This window comes from Sarcophilus harrisii, chromosome 1, assembly GCF_902635505.1.
Source record: "Sarcophilus harrisii chromosome 1, mSarHar1.11, whole genome shotgun sequence".
NCBI classification, from domain to species: Eukaryota; Metazoa; Chordata; class Mammalia; order Dasyuromorphia; family Dasyuridae; genus Sarcophilus; species Sarcophilus harrisii.
Window position 1 is genome coordinate 699,676,320 of NC_045426.1, and position 25,804 is coordinate 699,702,123.

Genomic DNA, 25,804 nt, shown 5'->3' on the forward strand with positions numbered 1-25,804 from the left:
AGTGCCGTTCCTTGAGAGTAGAGATCATGAAATTCGCCGTTATCTATATCCCCAGGGCCCAGCACAGGGCTCAGCAGATGGTAGGCATTTAATAAACTGATTGATTGTCTGTGATGGAAAACTCTTTTCTCCCAGCTGCCCTCCTCCATGACTGACTCCTTCTCAATCTCCTTTACTGATCCTTCATCCAGGTCGTGTCCACTAACTGTGGGTCTCCCACAGGGCTCTGCCCTCACCCTTCTCCTTCTCTTCTCCTTCCATACTGTCTCTCTTAAGAGATCTCCCAGCTGCTATGGATTCAATTATCTTCTCTGTGCAGAGAATTCCTAAATCTAGTTCCCAAGTCCTGCCCTGTCTCGCCCAACAATAAGAGCTGCGGGTACGTCCCAAACCGGCTGTCTTATGGGCACCTCAACCTCACTCAGCTTAAATCTGGGACTGTGAAATGGGGATGAAAACTCAATGTAATTCAGTGGGCACTTCTTAAGCACCTACTATGTGCCAGTCTCTGTGTGAGACAAGGGGGATCCAAAGATAAAAACAGAAGATTCCTGGCCTTCATGAAGTTTGCCTTCTATTGAGAGAAGTCTTAGAATGGGGAATGTCAGAGACAGGAGGAGCTTTAGAATAGGGACTGTCAGAGCTGGAAGGGGAGAGGGAGGGAAGAGAAAGAGGGAGGGAGGGAGAAGGGAAAGAAAAAGAAGGGAAGAAGGGAAGAAGGAGGGAGAGAAAAAGAAGGGAAGGAGGGAGAAAGGAGAAAGATGGAGGGAAGGAGGAGGGAGAGAAAAAAAAGGAGGAAGGAAGGGAAAAGACAGAAGGAGGGAGGGAGAAGGGAGAGAAAAAGAAGGGAAGGAGAGAAGAAGGGAGGTATTTATTATGTATTTATGAAGTTCCAGGCACTGTGTTTAAACCCTAGGAATACAAATACATAAAGTGAATCAGAGTCTGCTGTCCCATAGAGACAGCAACTACACACAAAGGAGCAGTGGCCAAAAGGGGTACTCGGGGCTGGAATTTTTTGTGAATGATGAGGATATTGGAAGTGACTTTGGGGAGAACCTCATGGACAATCAGCATTCATCATAAGGGCCACGGGCCTCCTCCGGAGGCAGGGCCTCCTCCATAGTCTCACCGGCCCAGCTCTGGTCTTCAAGCCAAAGCTCGTGGCCACTTTGGGGGTAGAAGGAAATCCTTTTTTCAGTTCTATGTTAAGACCCTTTGGGTTCTAGAACTTGGTGATTCTGTGAGTCGAGGTCTTGTCCTAGGTCTCTATATGTCATGACCACAGGGTTACTGTTCAGTCTGGCAGCGAGGGAGATATGGCTCCCATTCCTATCCAGGAAAACCCTGTGATTCATGGAGTACCAGAGTCATCCTCCCTGTTTTATAGATTAGGAAAATGAGGCTCAGAAAGATAAAGTGACTTACACTAACTAGACCACTGTGCTAATAAGGGGAGGTAGAACCCAAATGTCCTGACCCCAGATGAGCATTGGGTTTCATTTTCCCTTCTCCAGCTGTCCTGAGGCCTCCAAAGCCCTTTTCTGACTGTCAGAGTCCTCCCCCAATCTTCAAGGACCAGTTCTGGGACCTCCTCCTTCTGGAGGCCTTCCCTGATTCCCACGGCCAGGTGGGGTCTGGCCCACCTTCTAGCCTCATGGCTTTTGTCATAGGCAACTTATACTGTTGAATTTCTGAATGTAATTATCTCCCCCTACAAGACACCCAAAGCCTTGAGAACAGAGTTTAATATCAGAAGCAGAGGGGAAGAGAAAAGGGGTTCTAAAATGCTTGCCTTTGTGTCTTAATGCTCTTCCTAAGTGGGACATTTCCTGTCCTAAACTCCCTCCCAGCTCTGACATCCCCTGCTCCAAGCTCCCTCCCAGCTCTGACATCCCCTGTTCTAAGCCCCTCCCAGCTCTGACATCCCCTGTTCTAAGATCTATCCCAGCTCTGACATTCTTTGTTCTAATGTCCCTCTGACATTCCATATTCTAAGGCTTCTCTCAGTAGAAGACAAGTTCCACGAAGGGCAGGGCTGTTTGCCCTTTGTCTCCTCCATGTCTCGCCCAGAGCCTGACACACAGTAGGTGCTTAAGAAGTGACCACTGAATTATACTAAATTTTCATTCCCATGTAACAGGCAAGCAAAGTGGGGCTAGAGCAAGATTAGAGGTGGAGAGTATCTCAGAGAGCATCTAGTCCAAGCCTTTTATTTTTTCAGATGAGGAAACTGAGGCATCTGTAAAACGAGGGTTCCAGATTCAGCCAGAATCACTTCCCTGGGCTTCGGTTCCCTCATCTGTGAAATGAAGGGGCTGCTCTCTGAAGTCCGTTTCCCTTCAGCTCTAAGCCTCCACTCTAGGTGCCTGTGGGGAAGACAATGACCTCCCCCCCCAACCCCCATCAGTCAGCCCTGGCCCCCTCCCCTCCAGCTCCTTGAAACCCTGCCATTCCCCCTCCCTGGGTGGTGGCAAAAGCTTAGTCCACACTTTCTCTGCTTCTCATTTTGTATTTGGGATAATGACTAGCCAGCATCAAGATTGACAGTTCCCGCCGGGCCCCCTTCACCTGCTGGGAGATTATCCCTCAGCAGCTCGGCAAACCCTCTGTGACGGGCAGAGCCAGCACGGATGGGGAGAAGGCAATGGATGTCCTCAGCTCACTCCCTGGGCCCCGCTCTCAGCCCCACTCCCAGCCCGTGCTTAGTAATCTCCTCCCGGCCTTCCCTTTGCTTGAGTTCACATCATAAAGTGCCCAGGAACCAAACCATTTACTCGCTCTTCACCTCACTGCCCAGGCAGCCCTGGAAGATTTCTGGGCCCCGTGCAATGGGCCACAGACTCTTGGAGAAATGTCCACTACAAGATTTTTCTCAGAATCTCCACGTTGTCCAAAGACACAAGGCTGATCCCAACTGACTTCTTTATCCATTCCACTATTTCCCATTGTCCTAGGCAGAGAACACTTAGCCTACTGGGAGACTAGGATCAAAAACTGAGGGGCTTTGACATTTACAGATGAGGAAACCGAGTCCTCAAAGCTCTTCAACATCTCCCTTCTTACCTGTTCCGCCTCACACCTTGCCATTTGAGCCTCCCACTGGACATTGAGCTACGTCCTGGGACTACAATGCAGCAAAAAGACCATTGGCCTGGCCCTCAATAACTTCCTTCTTAGTGGGAGATGACAGACTATGAAAGGGGTCCCCTCGGAGGGGACATGGTGGCTAAGTCTGGAGAATGAAGGATGGCTGCTCAAGAGTCCTTCCTCCAAATAGAGGCTCAGGAAAGAACTTAACAGTGGGAGAAGGACGCCCAGGAGGCAGCTCTGGACAGTTGTCTTTCTCCATTAGAAGCCAAGTTGTTGGAGGTCAGAAACTCGTTCTGGTAGGACTCGTACCCCCCAGGTTTTAGCCACTGAGCTTAACCACGAACAAGAAAGATGCTCCCTGACCTCAAAGTACTCCTGCCATTGGTGGTTCCACTTGGAAGAGTCCTCGCTTCAAATCCCACCTCTGACATCCATTGGGATCATGGGAAATGAAGTCTGTCATTGAAAAGTGACCAAGACTTAAGGGCATGTTAGGAAAGCTCAGGGCTTCCTCCCTCAGGGGGCCCCATGCAGTGGGCCATTTGGGATAAGGAGCCTGGGATTGATGTGGGCAATTCCCAGGGAGAAAATGTAATCTACCAACACAGATAACCAAGTGGTTTTTAGTTTCTGGTCTAAGAAAGTTTCCTGGGACACTAAAAAGTGCACTGACTGGCAATGATGGGGACACAGAGCTGTGTGTCAGAGGCTAGAATTTCTGGGCCTGAAGTCCAAAAAACTTGCATTCAAATTCAGTCTTAGACACTTAATGGCTGTTGAGTCTGGGCAAATCATTTAAACTCTGCTTCAGTTTCCTCATCTGAAAAACAGAAATAATAATAACACCTTATTTCCAAGGTGGCTAACAATGGAGATAGTTTGCAAGCAGTAGTTTCCTCTTTCCCCTTTTCCCTTCCTTCTTTCCTTTCTCCTTCCTTACCTTCTTCCCTTCCTTCTTTACTTTCATCTTTTGTCCTTTCTTCCATTTTTCTTCCTTTCCCCTTTCTTTCTTTCTTTCCTTTCTTCCTCCCTTTCTCTTTCTTCCATCCTTTTTTCTTCCTTTCTCCCTTCATTCCTCTTTTCCTTCTATCCTGCCTTTCCTACTTCCTTCTTCCCTCCATTTTTTCCTCCTTATCTTTCCCCTTCCTTTCTTCCTTTCATCTTTTTTCCTTTCTTTGTTCCTTCTTTCTTTCCTTCCTTCCATTTTTCTTCCTTTTTCCCTTTCTCCTTTTTTCCATCCTTTTTTTCCTTTCTCCCTCCCCTCTTCTTTCTGTTCTTCCTTTCTTACTTCCCCCTTCCCTCCTTTTTTCCTCCTTTCCTTGTTTCTTTCTTTCCTTCCTCTTTTCCTTCTGTCCTTCCTTTCTTCCTCCTTCTCTCCCTCCTTTCCTTCTTTCTCTCTCCTCCTTTTCTCTATTCCTTCTGTCATTCTTTTCTTTTTTCTTCCTTCCTTTCCTTTCTCCCTCCCTTTCTTCCTTCCTTCTTTCCCTCATTCCTTCCTTCCTTTCTCCCTTCCTCCCTTTCTTCCTTCCTTCCTTGCTTCCTTCTTTCCTTCCTCCCTCCCCCACTTCCCAAGACTTCTATCCACGCTACTTTTCAGCTCAGAGCAGTCTGTTTAAAATAACCAGAAATTCTTCCCAGCAACTCTTAATTGCTGATTTCAATATTCTCCCATTCCTCTTATATTATTAACATATGCATTCTGGATAGGATTTTATTGTGTGTACCAAAGTCTCCCCTGAGGAATATAATTGTGCATCGGAGGGAGGTCTGAATAATATTTACAATGAATATTTATCAATTGAACAATACATCCAGGTCTCAGGCACACAAGCATTTATTCACTCCATGAGCATTTATTAAGCACCTACTTTAACACCAAATAAAGGGCAAAAATGAAAAGCTCCCTTCCCTTCAAAGACTTACATTCTACAGGGGTAGATCATCAATCAATCCATGAGCATTTATTAAGCACCTACTTTAACACCAAACAAAAGGCAAAAATGAAAAGATTCCTTCCCTTCAAAGAGCTTACATTCTATAGGGGAAGAACATAAAGAATCAATCAATCCACAAGCATTTATTAAGCACCTGCCTACTACGTTCCAGGCACCCATGTTAGATGCTGGGTATAGAAAAATGAAAATGAAATATGACCTTTCCATAAGGAGTTTCCATCCTAAAATAAGAATAATGGCAATAATAATAATTATTATTCTTAGCAATATAATAATTCAAAGCCAATCAAGAAGTGGTTTTCTTAAGTGTCTGCTCTGTGTCAGCCATCATCAGTACTGAGATGAAAATGAAACAGTGCCTGCCTTCAGAGGGATTCCATTCTTCAGAAAGAGACAACATGAACATAGACATAGACATAGAAACAAAATGCAATGTACAAAATGGGGAGAGAAATATTAGCAACTATGGAGAATACAAAATACAAAAATTACTTTTAAAAAATCAAATTAATTAGAGGGAACAATAACAATTAGGGAAATTAGTAAAGAACCCCACCAATTGATGGCATTTGGCTGATCCTTGAAGGAAACCTGGGATTGTAAGGGAGTCTAAACATTGTCCCTGCCTCAGCTCCCAGCACCAATAAGCATATGATAAATCTCTGTCACATGTTGATGGATCATGGTCTTTCTAGACAAGGAACTGTGTCCCTTGAGCCCTGGAGAGACCCAGAGTCCAACCTAATTATTGGGACCAGGTAAAAGATGGGGTTGTCTTTTCCTGGATAGAAGCCCAGAACCCCTGGCCAATCCAGGCTCAGAGGCCATTCTACTTCCCACCCAGATGGATGATCAGGCTTCTATCAAGCAAAAGAGTGATAAGGAGTCTAGATCACACCAGCTGAGTCAGTGCACTTACTCAGAAGCCACTTCTGTATCCAAAATAACAGAATTCCCATGCATTATTTAATGGGATAAGTCCATTTATCAACACCCCCTTGTTTCTCTGCATTGTTAAAGGCCAGGACAGTGAACTTCTTGCTTCCTCCTGTCCATCTCCCTCTGAAAATACCCACTAGACAGATCCACTGTCTAGGATGCTGTCCAGCAGCCTTGGCTCCTGACAGTCACAAGTGTATCAGAGGAAGTGGAGAAAAGGGGAAGGAGAGTCGGGGGCCCGAGAGAAGTCCCTTCTTCCTTGTGGGGTCCAGGAATGGAAAACTGAACAAGATAATCGCAAGGTCCCTTCTTCCAGGCTGGCAGTCTATGTTCAGGTAATTGTCTGTAGAGAGCTGTAAGAGACTTTGATGACCATTGAGAACAACTCCTTAATCTTGGAGACACAGAAACAAAGGCTAAATAAAGTGCACCCAGTTTGCAAGTGACAGAAGGGAGATTTGAAGCCAGGATCTCCAGCTTCAAAGATAGTTCCTCTTTCTGTGGCTCTCTAGGTTAAGGTCCCTCTATGAATCTATGTTCACACATCCACATATTGCTGGATCTGGACTTAGAGGAGCTGGCTACAAATCACCTGTTACTGTCCGTGTGATCATGCCCGTGGACCTGCCCCCTCAATTGCCTCATCTATCAAATGAGGGACTGCACTAGATGGATCCTGAGCTTCCTTCTGCCACTGATAGCTCGGTCCTGAGTGCTGGCAGGTCTGCTCCTGGCTCCTGAGCCCCCTAGTGTCCAAAGTTAATGATGGCGAGCCAGCATCCTTCCCCATCCTCCCCTGCCATTCCCAGCTTCTCTCTCTGTCTCTCTCTCTTTCTCTCTGTCTCTGTCTCTCCCTCTCTTTCTCTCTCTTTTTCTCTGTCTCTGTCTCTCTTTCTCTCTCTCTCTGTCTCTGTCTCTATCTCTCTCTTTCTCTCTCTCTCTCTCTCTCTCTCTCTCTCTCTCTCTCACACACACACACACACACACACACACACTCATGCACAGAAACACACATTCATACACACAAGCACCCACTTGTGGTGGTGCTCACAGCCACACCCACTAAACTGTGAAAGGGCCTCAAGGACTCCAAGGACCCGGTTGGCTACAGATCTTTATCATATCCTTTCCCTGGGTACCTGTCCTTCTCTCCCTCACCCCTTTTGAGCTTCCTTTAAAAAAAAAAAAAAAAGCTTTTTATTTTCAAAACCCATGCATAAAGTTTTCCACATTCACCCTTGTAAAATCTTGTGTTCCAAATTTTTCTCCTTCCTTTCCCCCCACCCTCTCTCCTAGACAGTAAGTAATCCAACATATGCAATTCTTCTGTACATATTTCCCCAATTATCATTAAGCTTCCTTTTTATAGGTTATTTCTCCCATTGCTCGTGTACTCCAAGAGGGCCAGGACTGTCTTTACCTTCCATTGTATGCCTAGCCCTAAGCATAGTGCTTTTGGGCATACAGTAGGTGCTTAATAAATGTTTATTAACAGATTAATTAACTATATAATCCAAAGCTCCATATTTTACAAATGAAAAAAAAAAACTGAGACTAAGAAAGGGATTGTAAAACTGTAAACCTAGAACTAAAAGGAACTTCAGGGATCACATAGTTCATCCCTCTTCTTTCCTCAATGAGAAAATAGGTCCAAGTAAAGTGATTTGTCCAAGGTTACATAGCTAATAAGAATAATGTCTCTAGCTCCAGACCCAGGTGCTATATCTGACTGATTTCTCACAGCCTAACAAATTGATTCTACTTTGCTAAAGCAGAGTCTTCAAAAAGATGCCTATTGATTTAATTGAAAAGAGACACTGGCAGGAAATCCCAGGAGGCAAAGCTTAATCGGGCTCAGGCTCCGGCCAACCACAGGCTTGTTTTGTGGAAGGGGCAGCAGATATAGATAAACTCCACTCAGAGGAATTCTATGTGGCGATGGAAAAATAGACAAATGAGCATCTGAGCCTTAGAAAGTAGCCTAACAAAGCCGAATGGGACTGTGGGAGCTGAGGAGATCCTCACAATGTAGAATGCCAGAGGTGGGGAAGACCTTAGAACACAGAATGGCAGAGCTGGGAGGGACCTAGAACACAGAAGGGAACTTCTGTGGGAGGGTGCTTAAAACTCAGAATATCAGTGCTGGGAGACCCCTCAGAGAGCACATTAATTACTCCTTTTGTTATTCTCCTATTTGTTGTTAATCCTGTTTCTTATTGTTGTTCACTCATTTCAGTTGTGTCCAGCTCTTTGGGAAAAGCCATTTGGAGTTTTTCTTGTCAGAGATGCTGGAGTGATTTGCCATTTCTTTCTCCATCTCATTTTACAGATGAGGAAACTGAGGCAAACAAGGTTAAATGACTTGCCCAGCATCACATGACTAGTTAAGTGTCTGAGGTCAGATTTGAACACAGGAAGTCGAATCTTCCTGACTTCAGACCCAGGCCCACTTCAGCTGTGCCATCTAGCAGCCCAATATTAGTACTAATCCATCACCTTCAAGAGAATCAGCATTAAGGGATTTCTTTCTTTTCCTTTCTTTTTTTGTTTCTTTCCTTCTTCCTTCCTTCCTTCCTTCCTTTCTTTCTTTCTCTTTCTTTCTTCTTTCTTTCTTTCCTTTTTTCCCCCTTCTTTCTTCCTTCCTTCCAAGTTCTTCCAAGATCCCACAGACAACTACCTTCAGGTAAAGGGATTTCTGAGATTTATTGGCCCCTGTAAGTCAGTTCCCGGGTTCAGTTCTCCCCTAGGAGTCTGGGAGGAACCCGCTTCTTTTGACAGAATGCCATCCCCCTCACCTGCTCTTTGACCCCTTTGACCAAAGGCTCCCTGTTACCAGTGGGAAGCACAGATTGGACCCCAACTGAACCCTGCCGCCACTTCCATTCCCTGCCCCTGAGCTGTGCACCTCTCCTCCTTCAAGCAAAAGGATCCCTCAGAAGTCCCAAAGCCCTCAAAAGCAGCCTTTCAGGAGACAGTGCCAAGCTGGAGCTCCATGACAGGATGCAGGCAAGGTGAGTCTTGTGGATCTGTACATTGTAATGGAGGGTGAAATGCAATCCTCTTACATCTCTCGAATCGATTCATTTTTCTTCCCTGACTCTTCCAAACCCTTTCATCCTTCCTCAGACCTCATGATTTCCCTCCTGGACCTTCACCCTCTTAGGCAACAACCTGATTTTGAGAAAAAAACTGAGACCATTGGCCATGAGCTACCCTTTCTCCCCTTTTTCCCTCTCACAATTCTCAGATAATAAGTTTACTCATTCTTCCCTTCCTCCTTTTTTCCCTTCCCTCCTCCCTCTCTCCCCCTTTCCTTCCTCCCTTTCTTTCTTTGTTCCTTCCTTTCTTCCTTTCTCTTTCTTTCTCTTTCTTTCCTTCTTCCTTCTTTCCTTCCTTTCTCTTTCTTTCTTTCTCTCTTTCTTTCTTCTTTCTTTCTTTCCTACTTTCCTTTTTCTTTCCTTCTTCCTTCCTTCCTGCCTTTCTCTTTCTTTCTTTCTTTCTCTCTTTCTTCTTTCTTTCTTTCCTACTTTCCTTTTTTCTTTCCTTCTTCCTTCTTTCCTTCCTTCCTCCCTGCCTCCTTCCCTCTTTCTCTTTCTTTCTTTCTCCCTTTCTTTCTTCCTTCTCTTTGTACCTCCAGGGCTTAATTCAATCTTGGCATATAGTAAATACTTAATAAATATTGATTAACTGATGATTGCCCTTATGATGACTCTTACTCAGTGGTAAGCCTGTTGAGCCACCTGTGGCCAGTGAGCTCAGTGGGTTGGCCAGAATCCTGAATAAGGCCAAAGCTGTCAATTCAATTAGTCCAAGGGTCTGCTTCAGATGCAGGCAGTACCTCTTACAAACCTTAATCCATTTCCCACCCATGTCCTATAAGTCTTAGATTCAGAACATCTGGATTTACATTTGGCCTCTGCTCCTTCCTAGCTGTGTGATCCTGGACAAATCACTTGAACTCTCTTGGCTTAAATTTCTTCTCCAAAATGAGTGGGTTGGAATAAATGGGCTTGAAGGTCATTGCTCATTCTAGATCTACGGTCTGATTCAGTGATCATAGAGGCAGTTCAGTGGCTCAGGATAGTGTATTGGACTAGGAGTTAGGAAAACATGAGTTCAGACACTCACTAGCTGTATGATCCTGAACAAGTCACTTCACTTATATTTGCCTCAGTTTACTCATTTGTAAAGCAAGAATAATCATAGCTCCCGCCTCCTAGAGTTGTTGTAAAGATCAAATGAGATATTTGTAAAGTAAACTGTAAAGTTTTGCAAACATTAAAGTGCTATATAAATGCTAGCTTTTATTATTTTTACTTCAAGAGTCCACTGCATGGGGCAGGGAGGCAGGACAGTGGCAAAAGCAGCAGAGCCGCCATTAGGTGGCCAAGCTTACTGAAGTATCAGAGAATGTCTGGGAAAGGCTGAGATAAAGGTTATTATAGATAGGTGAGGGCTAAATAGGGATGCTGAAATTGCTGCAGAAAAATACTTGAGGTAGAAATGAAGACTTCCTTGGGCACTCAGTGACACTGGAATTAATTGTGATAGATCTTCATAGCTCTTTTCCCCCACAAAGATCTAAAAGGCAGGACTTGAGGTAATTCTTTTGGTGCTAACCTGCTTAGAGGCAGGAGAATGGACTAAATGACCTCTGAGGCCTAAAGTTCTAAACAAAACTAGTTTTATAAATCCAAAGCTCACGTCCTCACCCACATTACTGGGAATCTGCCAAGCTTCCTATCCTGTTTATTGGTTTTATTCAATAAAGTTGAAAGACCTCCATGCACCTTGATAGCAAGATTCTCAGGAGAAAGGATTGGAAATAACTGTGGATGGGGCCAGCATGAGAATTGGGTTCCAACCCCACATCTTGCTCTTCACCATTTGTGTGATCTTAAGCAAGTCATTGTATTTCTTCATGCTTCAGTTCCTTCTTAGGCACCCTCCAATTCTAAATCCCATGGTCCCGTGACGGTCCCCAGATTTTCTCAACACACAACACGACTGAGGTGAAGCAAAATGTCTCCCACAGACGCCTTCTACAAGTTTGTGCTCTTTGCCCTTCCCTCTCCCATTTATTTTCATGAGAGAACATAAGGAACCTTTGAGTTGAGAAAAACACTGAAATAGAGAATAGAACGAAATACCTCTTGACAGTTGGTTGAAATGGTATATTCTGAAATTATTCCATAGGTATACAGTCTTGTAATAAGAGAAGAATCTGTAATTATGATGAAATTCTAACCCTAAGTCAGATAAAAGTTTGGAAAAGGGATCTTGATCTCAGTGAACGGGAATAAGATTAATACGGAATAAAAGTGCGAGGTAGCCTATGGGATATTCCAAAAAAGATTGGCTCCTGAAGGCAAAATTCTCCTTCTGGAATGGAAAAGCCTATCATGGTGAAGATTTGGAGAACAGACAAGTTTTCCATATAAGGAAAAAGAAATCAAGAATCTGTTGTTGTGTTCTTTCAATTGTATTCAACATATCATCACCCCATTTGGGGTCTTCTTGGCAGAGATGCTGGAGGGGTTTGCCATTTCTCCAGCTCATTTAACAGATGAGGAAACTAAGGCAAACAGGGTTAAGTGACTTGCCCAAGATCACACAGCTAGTTAGTTTCTGAGGCTGGATATGAATTTCCTCATCAATGGCCACATCTTTCCCCTACCTAAAACCGTCTCTCCATGTGAGAGTAATAACAACTTGTTCCTTCCTTGCCTGTCCCTCACTGCATGTGCTCTAGCTACAGGTGTTCCCTGTGTGTGTCTGTCTCCACAAATATTCCTCTGAGATGTTACTCCTTCCAGCAACGATGCATGTATCCTAGGTTTAGTGAGAAAGGTATTATTGTTGCTTTTCTCACTGTGCTGTTTCATCATTTATTTCTGCTTTCCACTAATCTTGTCTTCAGTCTGACTACTCAAAGCAAACCCACTGGTGGGGGCTCATAAGCTATGGTTTTGGTTTCGCCTGGTTTTTCCCCGTGGATATTCAGGTTCTCCCCTAAAGAACTCTAAAGATTATGGGAGAAGTCGTATGTCTAAGGCCCCTACTTACTCTACCATTCTAGACTCTATAATTCCAAAGCTGAAAGAGCTCTCTCTGTCCTAAGTGGAAGAGGGCAAGGGAGAGATAAAGAAGTGAATGAGAATCCTGTATCCTTGAATAGTTCAGTTCTTTCTAGGCTTCCAATGAGAAGGTGGAGAATTGTTCCGACCTTGACCTTATAGCTCATGACTTGAGTTATTCAAGGCACCAGGAACTGGGAACATGAGTCACCTCTGGAGGACTCACACAAGAAGCATCTGGGCCAATCCAGATTTTCCTTCTTGAATAACTGCTGACAAGATGCTAAACTGTGAGTGACACAGTGGCTAGATTACTGGCCCTGGTGACCCTGAAAAGCACATTTTATGAAGGGGACATTGATATCCTCAGAGACACTTGGGGAAAAAACAGACCCTTCACTGCAATAGAGGGAACAAATAGACTCAACGGTGGATCATTTTTTCCCTTTTTGCTACGCTCAGAGATTCTAGCCCAGTCTCTGGCTCTTCTTAAAGCATCCTCCAGTTTGCCAACCTCTCAGGCAGCCACCCTGGAGAGAATGATGAGACCTCCCTATATTAATGGAACCATTAATTGAATGGCCCCACCCCTGCAAGTAGTCGGAAGGTATGGCTTTTCACAAACATTTATCCACATGAAAACCATGTTTTTTTAAGAGGAAGGGAAAAAATTCTTCTCCAAATGAGGTATGAGTCACCAATGTCCATAGAACATCAGGAACATTTAATGCCTTGGTGGAAACATTTCCATGCTGGTCACCGAGTCCTTGTCCATAAAACAACATTTGTGATCCAACGGTTAGGAAAATGAAAACCCTGCCTAGGGGGCCGCGTTCTAAAATAAACAAGGTTGGGGCCTAGGGAAGGCAGAGAGAGAGCCATGGATGGTCTCAGATTAGCCTTTCCATCAGTTAGGGAACTCTGCATGTGGGGAGATCTCGGAGGCCCTTGGCCACAGGGTCACAAACCCCCTGAAAGTTTCCATCTGAAATCTAGAGTCAGATCCAGCCCTGGGTTCCAATGGTAGCTTTACCATTTACCAACTAGATTTCCTTAGACAAGGTACTTTAAGGTACTTAGGGAAGGTACCTCATTTGTAAATTAAGAGAATTGGACTAATAGCCTTTGAACTTCCTTCTAGTTCTAGACTTTAAACTCTCTGACCTCCTGTGCCTCAGTTTCCCCAATTTTAAAGTGATAAGATGGGACCAGATGGCCAATGAGCACCCTTTCAAGCCATGATCTCGTGACCTTAGGATCTAGCCCTAAACCATCATCATACAGAAAGGGAAACTGAGAACCATAGAGGTAAAGTAATTTTGATCATAAGCTCCTTGAGGAAAAGGACTTGACCTCATTTTTATATCCCCAGCCCTTAATACAGAGTCTGACATATAGTAAGAGTTTAATAAATGTTTATTGAATTATTTATTTATTATTGCTTATTGAAAGTATTTATAAATTTGTTGAAGTTACTTATAAATGTTTATTAAATTATTAAATTGCCCAAGATCACACAATGTTGATAGCAGAGTTCACGATTAGAGTTCAGAATTCCTGCCCCCCAGGTCAGAGCCCCTTCCTTCCCAGTCACCGACTTCCAAAGGTGTTGAGTTCTCTTCAGGGAATCAAAGGAGGAGAATATTTTCCCAGCATTCTTTTAAGTTTATAATGCCTCCCTCAGGCTTCTCTCTCCCTACACCTTCCCAATGTCACCACGACCCTCCTGTCATTATCATTTGACCAAGAAGGAAGCTGAGATCCCCAGACAATTGGCACTTTCCTTGGGTCTCATAACGAATCAGTCGCCCGAGAAGGGATTAGTCTCTCCAGAGCCCTGGACCGGGATGTTTTTCCACAATATCTTGCTGACTTTAAATACACAGGAGTGTGGGCTTTGGTTTCCCACAAGCCTAGAGAAAGGAAACTATCATCTAAATGGATTTTCTTCATTGGCTCTAATGGTTTTTGAAACTAATTGTAAAGTCAATAGCAAATTAATTTGGGGTTGATGAACAATCATGATTTATTATTAAAAAGTAGACAATTTTCTTGTTCTCCCTGGCAATAATGTGGTCTCTATGATCCCCAGAGGGGATGGGGGGAGTTTTCCTTCTATGATTGTCATTAGCAGTCAGAACACCTTGGTTGGATTCCCAGCTCAACTAACTAATCATGTAACCTTGAATAGGTCAGTTCTTTCTAGGCTTCCATTTCCTTATTCATAAAATGAAGAAAATTGGATTAGAGAATTTCTGTATTTTCAGTCATCTCTGAGTCTTTCAAACAATGACCATTCCAATACTCAGTAATATACGTAATCCCTCCCCTTATGAAGATAGCGACCCACCCATGGCTGCTCATCCTATGAGACTCTCATCCATGTCCTCTTGTTAAACAGAAACAAGAGGTACCTCCAAAGGGATGAAAAGGCTTCCTTTTGTTCTCTTGATTCTGCGCACAAAATATTGGGGTAAATTAGTGATAGCCAATTTTTGAGCCCAGGGAAAGAGCAATATGTCACTGATTCCTCTTGAGAAAGATTCTTACTGTGTGACCTTAGGAAAGTCACTTCCATAGGTCTCAGTTTCCTCATCTGTAAAATGAGAGGATTGGGCTAAACAGCTTCGGAAGTTCCTTTTCACTATGAATCTACAATCCCTTTTCCTGGAGCAACTGCCACTTCTTGGTGGATTATTCTTAATAGTATTTTTATTCCTGCTTGTCAAAACATTTCAGCTTTTTCTCTCTTGGACCAGTCTGAGTCCCAAGTTGAAATTATGAAGAAACCAAAAGAGGAAAAAAAAAGGAACCAGGGTTATTTTAAGATGTCAGGCAGGGAGTAAGTCACTGAGTCAGCAGGGGTGTGAGCAATGGTTATTTGAGGCAACGTGGGGGCTGTGTTCTAGCTGTCGCACTCAAGATCCTCAGGTAAATGGTAAATCTGTTCTGGGCAGGTGGGGGAGGTTCCTGGAGAACCGGGCAGCTTGTTTTAAGAAACACAGATAAGCTAGAAGGCACCCAATGAAGGAACAAGAAGATAACTCATATCAGGAAACCAGAAAGTGGGGGTGGGAGGGAGGGGAAAAGAAAGCCAGAGAGTTGAGTCAATGAGTGATGTGGGATAGGTCTCCACAAGGAGAGAGGGCGACCTCAGGAGCTGGGGGGGCGACCTCAGGAACTGGGGGGCACCCCATCCCCAAAGCTCCTCCAGCAATGGCCACGTGGCAATTTGTCTTTAATAATACATAGATGATTTTCGATGAGGCAGAGCTTGGGCAAGATGACATCTCAGTGGTTCTGTGACCTCCTCATCCCGGGAAAAGACACTGCTAGGCCAGATTCCTGGACTCTGGACCAGAGGAAACAGAATCAGCTCACAGCTAAGTTGGGAGTTGGCAAAGATGCTGTGCATGCTCTCTCACAATACCTGCAGAACTCTCAACCCCCCTCCGTGTGGACCACAAAACTCTCTGATATAGTTGGCCCAGGTACCCCCTCCAATGTGGGGCTCCACCCCGATTCTGTGGGGTTAGGTCCTAAGGTTCTCCTCTCTTCCTTTCCCCTCTTCTTCCTTTCCCCACAGCAGTGTGTGTGTCCCCACCATTACCATCCTGTCACTCTGAGCTGCATTCTCTACTTTTCAAACCAGTCTAAGAAATCAGTCTGTGTGGGGGCAGCTAGATGGCACAATGGATAAAGCATAAGTCCTGAAGCCCAGGAGGACCTGAGTTCAAATCTGACTTCAGACACTTAACTAGCTGTGTGACTCTGAGCAAGTCACTTAACCCCAATTGCCTCTCAAAAAAAAAAGAAAAAAAAGAAAAAGAAATCAAAGTCAAACAACAACAACAAAAAAGAAATCAGTCTATGCTGCCAGTGGGTGCCTCTGCATTATGGTGCTCCCCTAACCAGGAAACATATCCATGATTCAATAGGGATCTTCTAAAGACAAAGGAAGCTGTTTATTCATTAAGATGGATTGGAGGGGGCAGCCAGGTGGTGCAGTGGATAGAGAAAATCTTCAAATATGGTCTCAGATGCTTAACACTTCCTAGCTGTGTGACCCTGGGCAAGTCACTTAACCCCAAATACCTTAGCAAAAAAAAAAAAAGAATGGATTGGATTAAAGCAATCGATAGTGAAAAAAGTCTTGGATTTGGAATCAAAAGACCTTGCTCTGCAACTTACTACTAGTATGACTTTGGGGGAAGTCAATGGACCTCAATTTTTTTATCTGTAAAAAAAAAAAAAAAGACAGTTGGACTTGATGAGTTTGTTGAATGAAAAATAGATGGATGAATGGTGGTACCTATCTGCTTTTAAATCCTGTGCTCCTAACTACTTTTCTCAGCCACTGAGATTCTATGGTTTTTGATGGAATAATTCAATTCAATATACATTCCTTAAACACTGACAACATGCTGGGCACTGTGCCCAGCAAACAGAAAGGAAACAAGCCTTGCCCTCGGGGAGCTTCCATTCTGCTTGGTAAATATCTGGCAGTGCTTCAGGCAGGATGGAGGGGGAAGGAGGGGAGCATAGTGCCTTTAATATAGGTTAAGCTGCCTATACATAGGTCGGCGCTGGGGATAAAATCACTGTTTCACTCCTAAGGAGAAAAGAGTCCACAATATACTCATCATCATGAGCCTGAAGAAGCACCCTTTCCTGGAAGCATTTAAAGCACCCAATCAAATCCCACGATAGAGTTTTGTGGAGCTTTTTCTCTGGAATTGTCCTCATTCTTTCTTTGGCCCCTTCCTCATTTAAGACTGAAAGAAAATTCATGATCCCCCAAAGGGGATTGTATTCATGGGCAGGCAATGTCCAGGACTTGGACAGATCTGAGTTCTAGTCCTGGTTTTGCCGTCACGTTCCCCATCTTGTAAAGATGATTTCCACGTCATTTTTATCTTGACATAAGATCATTACCAGCTCATGACAAGTTTTTTATTCCACTATATTAGCCACAGAGAGGAGAGACAAAGTAGCAAGCCAGCCAGCCATGGCTCTGGATTCAGGGAGCTTAAGTCCATCCCCTTGGGACCATAGGGTCAGATCTGATGAGCTGCCGGCTAACAGAGATTCACCGACCTTGCCGGCCATGGGGTAGGCAGATACGTTCTTGCCCTGGCTTGACCCAAAGGGAGGTGCCCATCTCTGGGGACACTAGGAGGTCCTGAGGTGAGCCTCAAAGCATCCCCGTTTCCCTCTCATTCACCGAGGACCTCTCGTTCACCGAGGACATCTTAGTGATGCTCCTGTGACTCATGAAGGAAGAGTGAGCCGTCGTATCCTCGCTCAAGGCGTTGACCAGCCTGGAGAAGATGGTCACCTTGAACTTCTTGAAGTCCTGCCCCATGAAGACGTACAGAATGGGATTCATGCAGCTGTTGGAGATGGCAAGGGCTGTGGCCAATGGCAGCCCCAGACTGAAAACAGAGGCTGGCACCGAGATGTGGTGGAGCTCCAGCAGGTACAAGGTATGGTAAGGACACCAGCAGAGGAAGAAGGTGATGATGATGGTCATGATGATTTTAAACGGCTTCTTGGATTTAGCCAGCCTGTTTCGCTTCAGCTTGCAGACGATGATGAGGTAGCACACCGTGATGATGAACACAGGGAGGATGAATCCGCACAGGAACCGGGTGACGGTCACCATCACGTGCCTCGTGTACGCCACCGAGTCCTGGACCAAATGGGGGTGGTGGGGGTGGGAGACGTTGGCCGACAGGCTGAAGTTGTTGAAGCAGACGACTTTGCCTTGATGCACAGTTGTGTCCCGGAAGACCAAGAATGGGGAACCCAAGAAGAAGGCCAAGGTCCAGATGGCCATACAGGCGATGGAGGCTAACCGGATGCTCCGGTGGTTCTGGGACCACACCGGGAAGATGACCGAGACGCAACGGTCAAAGCTGATGGTGGTGAGAAGGAAGACGCTGGTGTACATGTTATAGATCACCACAAAGTGGCTGATCTTGCACATGACCTTCCCAAAAACCCAGTGGTAGTCCATGGCAGCATTGACGATGTGAATCGGGAGGAAGACGTTGAACAAAAAGTCTGCCACGGCTAGGTTGAGAAACCAGACCGTGTTTACAGTTTTTTTCATCTTGAAGGTGGTGATTACAATGACCAGGCCATTTCCCAAGAGTCCCAGGATGCAGACTAAGCTGTAGACCACCACCAGGAAGATCCTGGCGACCCCATCATCGTTGGGGGTTGACTCTTCGGGAGCGATCACAAACCCATCACCCTCATAGTCATAGTAGCCATCGCTGAAGTTGTAGTCATCGGTGGCCATTCTCTGCAAATAAAGGACATCATTCTGTCATTCATCCGTTCATTCAGAAAATACTCCGTAAACACTCCGTGCTCCCTTGCCCACTCTAATATGCACACTGCCTGAATTCCACCTAGCTTCCAGCAGACTGTATGTGCCTTTCCCTCTAACCTTCTTAATGATTCTCCCTTTTCCCTACCTGGCAAGTATTTGTAAATATGGAAAAATGTTAATTATCAGGAATGAGGCACTGGGGAAAGCATTCAAAAAGAATAATGCAGAATCTCGCTGGAGAGTCATTCAAGATCGGGACTACGGCCTTTGCCAAACAAGCCCTGTCTGCTTTCTTTCATTGGTGGTTTCTCATGGTACCTCCATCTTGTGGAAGGGATAAGGCTAGCCCACCTTCATTCTCCTCAGGACCTTCAAGAGATTTAAAAATAAATGCCTTTGGAATAGATACCTACATTCTCCTATTCCCCCTGCTTTTCAGCTCCTTTTTATCATATTTTCTTACCCTATAAGAATGTAAACTCCTTAGGGGCAGAAGTGACACAGTGGATAAAGCACCAGTTCTGAAGTCAGGAGGAGCTGAGTTCACATCTGACCTCAGACACTTAATGCATCCTGGCTGTGTGATCCTGGGCAAGTCACTTAACCCCAATTGCCTCAGCAAACACAGAGATAGAGAGAAAGAGAAAAAGAAAGAGAGAGAGAGAGAGAGAGAGAGAGAGAGAGAGAGAGAGAGAGAGAGAAGAAATGTACTTTCAGGAATCAGACATTGTGAATATATACTTTCTTAATTTGAGTCACTTCCTTCTGGATTCTATGTACTTGTCACAAACTTTGGGAGTGGGGAGCTATTTTGTTCCAGCTATTCTTGTGTCGGCTTAATAAATACCCTTGTCTAGCAGCTAATTAATTCTGCCTGACAAATCGATTTAGAATGATAATTATAAAGGGGAGCACACTGGTGGGGGCTCGTGAGCTATAACATTAGATAAGACATTACTCTAACTTCTCAGGGCTATCCTTAGACACTGAGGAGAGATATAGCCACAGTGCTCGGAGGACTAATCTGCTTCTGAGAATGGGAGTTAAAATGGAAGCTCCAGGGCAGGAGAACACTAAACCATGTAAAAGAAACCTGCAGGCTGCATATTGACTTAGAAAACCACATGTCAACCTTAACTCTACTCTATTATATTTTTACTTACTTAATTAAATATTTCCCAACTACATTTTATTCTGGTTCTGGCAAAGCGGCCCATGCTCTAGGAGCATATGCTACATGTCTATTGGTGAAGATCTTGTCTCCTCCATTAAAATTTGAACTCAGGTCTTCTTGACTCCAGAGCCAGCACTCTATTGCAGCGCTACTGCCTAGCTACCCCAATTACAGATTAAAATATCTTAGTATTATAATAAAAATTGTCTTGGCCTGAAGAACCTCTGAGAGGGTCTCAGGGACCCCTAAGGATCTGGAGATGACACTTTGAGAATAATCCAACCCTTCATTTTACAAATTGCCCTCTCTGGACATTAGATTCCTACTCTATAAAATGGGGGATACCATATCCTGCCAATAGATCTCCTGAAATGTGTTGGGCAAAGTCCGTAGTCTCAAATCTTAGATGTTCTGGTTGTGGAGGGATCAAATGAGCTGATATATGGGATCACTTTGTAAACTTTAAGTCACATGTACATCAGCTATTACACTGTTGAGTTGAGTGGGAGGGATGGATGACCTTTGAGGTCTCTTCCAACTCTAAATCTTAGAACAATGAGGGGTGATGGGATTCTTTATGGGCAAACTGCAAGTGAAGTGCAAGAGATCAAGGATTCTCATTATTTTCATTATCACCAATTATGTCAAGTATTACCTTTGAATTCAAAGGAGCCTGGATAAGTCTCAATATGGAACCGGAACAAAGGAAGCCTAAAGTTTGAGACTCAGAAATAGCTCTCACTGCCTTGCCTCAAGGTCACCCCCATCTCTGAGTTCTGTCAGGCAGGGCAATTATTTTGCAGAATCAAATTTGGAATTTTTTTAAACTCAGAAGATAGCGGCTTTCTTTCAACATAAGAGAAACACTCCAAATGACACATTAAAAACGGTTTTCAATGGATACATAATTACAAACAACTTGAGATTCAGCCATTATCTGTATCTTGGAGCCAGATCTAACTAGCTCCCGAGAGCTGGTTGTTAAATGTTCAGGGTCAGCATTTACACCTCAGAAATTGGTAAATGCTAAAAAAAAAAAAAAAAAAAAAAAAAAAAAAAAAAAAAATCAGTGCTTGATTTAGAGTTTTGTTGACTGGTTTAATTTAAGAAAGGGATGGAGAAAATGCTAATAATTAAGCTTAAAAGTGCTTCCTGTGTAGATTTTTCTTTTTTCCAGAGAGTCAGTTGTTAAACATCTGCCAGCGTTCCTCTACCTAAAACTAACCTGAATTATTCTTTCCTAATCATTGGATCATCTTACCTGCCAGATTTTTACTACTGAAGCAGAAAGATCTGGGTCCAAACCCTACCTCAGATACATACTGACTGTGTGTCCCTGAGCAAGTCATTTAACCTGTTAGTGCCTCAGGCAACTCTGAGAGAATCTAATTTGTAAATAGGTCATTGCTCTGCATCAGGGAAAGGAATCTCCACACCAGAATTCCGGGATTTCTTCCTACTGACGAAATTACAAATCTAGCTTTAAAAAAGTGAAAATCTTATGTTTGCAGGAACCATTATCTCTTTTTGAAAATACATATAAATGGTAACAACTATAACAAATCGGCTAAGATTTAACAGAGTAAGTAGACCTGAGTTCAAATCTTCCAGGATTTGTTCCTACTGATGAAATTACAAACCTAGTTAAAAAAAAAAAGGAAAATCTTATATTTGCAGGAACCATTATCTCCCTTTGGGAATACATATAAAAGGGAACAAATATACCAGAATAGTTGAGATTCAACAGAGTAAGAAGACCTGGGTTCAAATCTTCCAGGATTTCTTCCTATTGATGAAATTACAAACCTATGTTTAGTTCAAATCTTATTTCTTACTACTATTACCACTCCATGAGTTATATCTATCCATGTTTAATATGTTAGTAATTAAAACATCTTAACATTATTGGGATTATAGTTATGACCAGAGAGGGAAAATGATTTTCCCGTGGTCACAGAGCAGAGCTGGAACTGGAAACCAGGCACTGGTTCTGTGGCCATTATCTTTCCCTGGTACCAGGGCAGGGCAGACGTGTCCAGCTTGCCTTGCTCTCTGGAGAATAGCCCTCCGGGCTTCTAGGAAAAGATATGAGTCACCCAAATGTAAACTCTGCCACCAAAGCTAAATGTCCTGTCAAATCTGGGTTGCCAGAGCAACACATTAACCCGCTGCAGCACCTTTATTCCTGTTCACCAGGCAGAGAAGAGGGAACTGCCAAATGAGAACCAATCCTTTTGTGCCCTGGAGGAGAGGGAAGAGCCTTGTCTGTTTGAGAAACCCGAAGGGGAATTTTTAAGAAGAGACACTCACTGGGAGGTGTCATTTCTTCCCAGTCCCCCCCCACACACACAGACTGTGGACTGTCTTAGCTGTGCTTTGGCACTGAAGTTCTGATCAGAACTGTGCTAACACTGGGAGGCAGCATCCCGGAGTGGAGAAAAAGAACTTGAATGCTTCTCTTGGCTCTATACTGGCTTCCTGAGTCTCCTTGGATAAATCACTTCCTTTCCCTATGCATTAGTTTCCTGATCTATCAGATCATCATCTTGAACTACATATTCTCAAAAAACCTTCCAAGATCATAGATTTGGAATTGGAAAGGACCTTAGAGGTCAGCAAGTCCAACCCTCTCATTTGACAGGTGGGGAAACTGAGGCTCAGAGACAGAGAGTTGAGATCATAGGATCATGGGTATAATCTGACTTTAAGAAGACTGAGATAGATAGACAGACAGACAGGATAGATAGACAGACAGACAGACAGATAGTAGGTAGATAGAGAGGATAGATAGATGACAGATAGAAAAATAGATAGAATATATTATCTCTCTATATTTATATATATATATATATATATATATGTACACAGAGAGATATAGATAGATGGATGGATAGAAAGAAAAAAAAGATAGGATAGAAAGATATGGGATAGATAAAATATATATTATACACACATATTTTGTATATATTATATCTTTATTTCTGTCTATGGATATATGTATATATATATATACATATATATATATATATACACACAGAGACAAAGAAAGACAGAAAGAGACAGAGACAGAGAGACAGAGAGGCAGATGGGAGAAAGAAAGGGAGAGATTCGTGAATTAGGTGTTATGCCTAAGATTGGAATCAAACCTACCCAGGGCATGAGCCCATTCACTGCTTTCAGAGGAATACCCATATGGCAGGAAATGAGCATTTATGAAGCACCTACTATGTGCCAGGCACTGTGCTAGGTGCTTTATTAATAGTATCTCATTGGATCTTCACAGCATCCCAGGGGAATATGGTGGATGAGGTATTACAATTATCCCCATTTTATAGATGGGGAAAACAGAGGTGAAGTGACTTGTCCAGGATAAAACAGCTAGCAAGTGTCTGAGACTGGACTTGAACTCAGCTCTTCCCGACTTCAGGCCAAGTGCTCTGTGCACCATGGTGCCCCCTATTTGTCATAAGATTATAAGCATCAGAAATAGGATTTCTACCAAGACTCCCAGATCTCCATTATACCATCTTGCCTTCATACTCGGGCTCTCGCTGCCCTGATAACCTTTCCTCTCCATTCAGCCTCTAAAAGGATGAAGACCAGACTCCATGAAGATGAGCCATCCACTTCTCTGGGATGACTCTACTTATAGTGACTTGCCTTCCACCCTCACCCCCAAATGAATTTTCATCAAACATAATTACAGCTAATTATAGCTTCAAGTCACAGCATCAAAGTTGGGAGAAGCAGAGACAAAGGTCAAAAAGGAAGTCAGAGGACCAGGGTTCAAATCTGGCCCCTGACACTCACTACCAGTGTGACTTTGGGCAAGTGACTGGGACTCAATTTCTCCATCTGTAAAATGGGAGAGTTAGACTCTGAGATCCATCCCAGATTTAAAGCCCTGACTTTGTGATCTTATCATCACCCTCCATGTCCTTCTTCAGGCCCTATCCTTATGGAAAAGAAGGTCTAACGAAGCCTGTCCTTATTGTTAAGCTAGCAGAGGAAACCAGCAGATGAAGCCCATGCTGAGCACAGGAAGAATGGCTCAAGAAAGCTGCTGAAAGGGAAGAATTGAGGAATGTTTCCTCAACCGCGGCTCCCCCACCCTCGGTGGATGAGCTGGAAGGGGCTCAGAGGCATCTGGGGTTATTCCGGGTCACATTTATTTTTGGTGGAACATGTGGTCCTACCCTAGGCTACTAAGCCCAGACATACAGGCCTTTCCTAGGGAGTCTGGGACTCTGGAGAGTTCTGTACTAAGTCCTGCTCTGTGGAAATTCAGTTCCACCTGTAACCTCCACATCCCTGAGATCGTCAAGATAAAAAAAAGTCATCCTTCCTCGACTAGCTTACACGCTACTGGATCCGGCAGGGCCTGGAATACGGATCGCACATAGATAAATACGACACGACGTGGAGGGTGACAAGGGAAAGGAGAACGTCCTTCTCAGTATATACCGAGCTTGCATTACCCTGGTAGGATCATAAATCTATAGATGGAAAAGACCTCAAAGACTACCTAGTCCAAATTTTTCATTTTACAAAGAAGGAAACTGAGGTCCGGAAAGAGGTAAGTATTAGAGGCTGAATTTGGACTAAGTCCTCTGACTCCAGGGCCAGTAAATACTATGCACATGGTCTCCCTCTATCGAATGCAAACTCCTCGAGGGCAGGGACTGTTTCATTATTGTCTATTTGTCCCCAGCACCTAGCACAGTATCTGGCATTTGGTGTTTTATGTTCAGTCCTCCAGTCGCGTCCAACTCTCCATGACCCCATGGAGTTTGTCATGGCGCCTTCTTGGCAAAGATGGTGGAGTGGTTTGCCATAGCCTTCTCTAGTGGATTCCCATTTTACAGATGAGGAACTGAGGCAAATAGGGGGTAAGTGACTTGCCCAGTGTCACGTAGCTAGTGTCTGAGGTTGGATTTGAACTCCGATCTTCCCAATCCCAGATGCAATATTTTGTGCCTATGTCCTTTCCCCCATCTTGTCCATCATCCCAGAGGTGGTAGCTTCACCCCAAGCAAAACATGTTTGTTTCTGGGCCCCGCTCTTTAGGAGAGCCATTAAGCAGGTAGAGAGCATTCCCAGGAAAGGAATAAGGATCACAGAATCACAGAATTTCAGCATGGGAAGGGATGTCAGTAATCATCTAATCCAACCCGTACATGAAAGGGGTCCCTCTATAACATACCTGGATCACCTAATCTCTGCCTGAAGCCTCCAAGGAAGGAGAACACACTGCTTTCCACAGCAGCTCATTCCTCTTTGGGACAGTTCAAACCATTAGGAAGTGCTTCCTGACATCCAGCCTCCAGTTGTCTCCCTGCAACTTCCCCCCATTGTTCCACTTTCTACCTCCCTGGGGCCAAGCAGAAAAGGACATGCTTCCTCCACACAACATCTCAAAGACAGCTATTGTGTCCCTCCCTTATATTTTCTTTTTCAGCCATACCTAGGTGTTTAGTGAACCTCAGGGTCATGGCAAATGAAGATGGGTTAAAGAAACTGGCAATGATGAACCTAGAGAAGAATGGGGGTGGGGAGAGGAGCATGGCACTCGGAGCATGATGGTATTGTTTAGCCATCTCAATTATGACCCTCTGTGACCTGTTTTGGGGTTTTCTCGGCAGAGATATTGGAGTAGTTTGCCATTATCTTTTCTGGTTTATTTTACAGATAAAGTAACTGAGGCAAACTGGGTTAAGAGACTTGTCCAGAGTCACTCGGCTAGTAAATGTCTAAGGCTGGATTTGAACTTGGGAAGATAATCTCGTTGACTCCATGGCCCATTCTCTGCAACATGGCACCCCTCCCCAGCTGCCCACAGGGCATGATAGTTGACGTGATAGTATACATGAGTATAAGGTGTCCCACAGAAGAGGGATTTGACTTTTTATGACTGATCTTTAGGAAGATTTGGGTGGGATGTGAGGAACAAACTTTTCAGCTATTAAATTTATCCAAATCTGGAGAGTGTCTGTTTGCCTTCCCTAGAGATCTGGGAAAGGCTGAATAGCCACTTGCTGGGCATTTGTAGAGAGGATTCCTAATGAAGAACAGACGTGACAGTGTCTGGGTCCCCTCCCTCAGCTTCTGTCCCTTTATAATATAGTGTCATTTACCCTCAGCCGTTCCACTCAGCAGCAGTGACACTAATAACAAAAGGAAGGAAGCTGAGGCTTACTCAGGAACTTTGCTCTCCAGAAGCCGTGAT

General features: G+C 44.0%; 1 protein-coding gene across 5 annotated transcripts in view; it reads right to left on the reverse strand.

Annotated features, from left to right (window-relative positions):
- Positions 1–14,065: 14,065 nt before the first annotated feature.
- CMKLR1 (chemerin chemokine-like receptor 1) overlaps positions 14,066–25,804 on the reverse strand; it is a 50,885-nt gene continuing 39,146 nt past the window's right edge. For all 5 annotated transcript variants that reach the window (XM_031948744.1, XM_023497068.2, XM_003761096.4 and 2 more), the window contains one exon: positions 14,066–18,374. In XM_031948744.1, the coding sequence (XP_031804604.1) occupies positions 17,259–18,371 (1,113 nt within the window). In that variant the 5' untranslated portion in view covers positions 18,372–18,374 and the 3' untranslated portion in view covers positions 14,066–17,258. The remainder of the gene's footprint in view (positions 18,375–25,804) is intronic.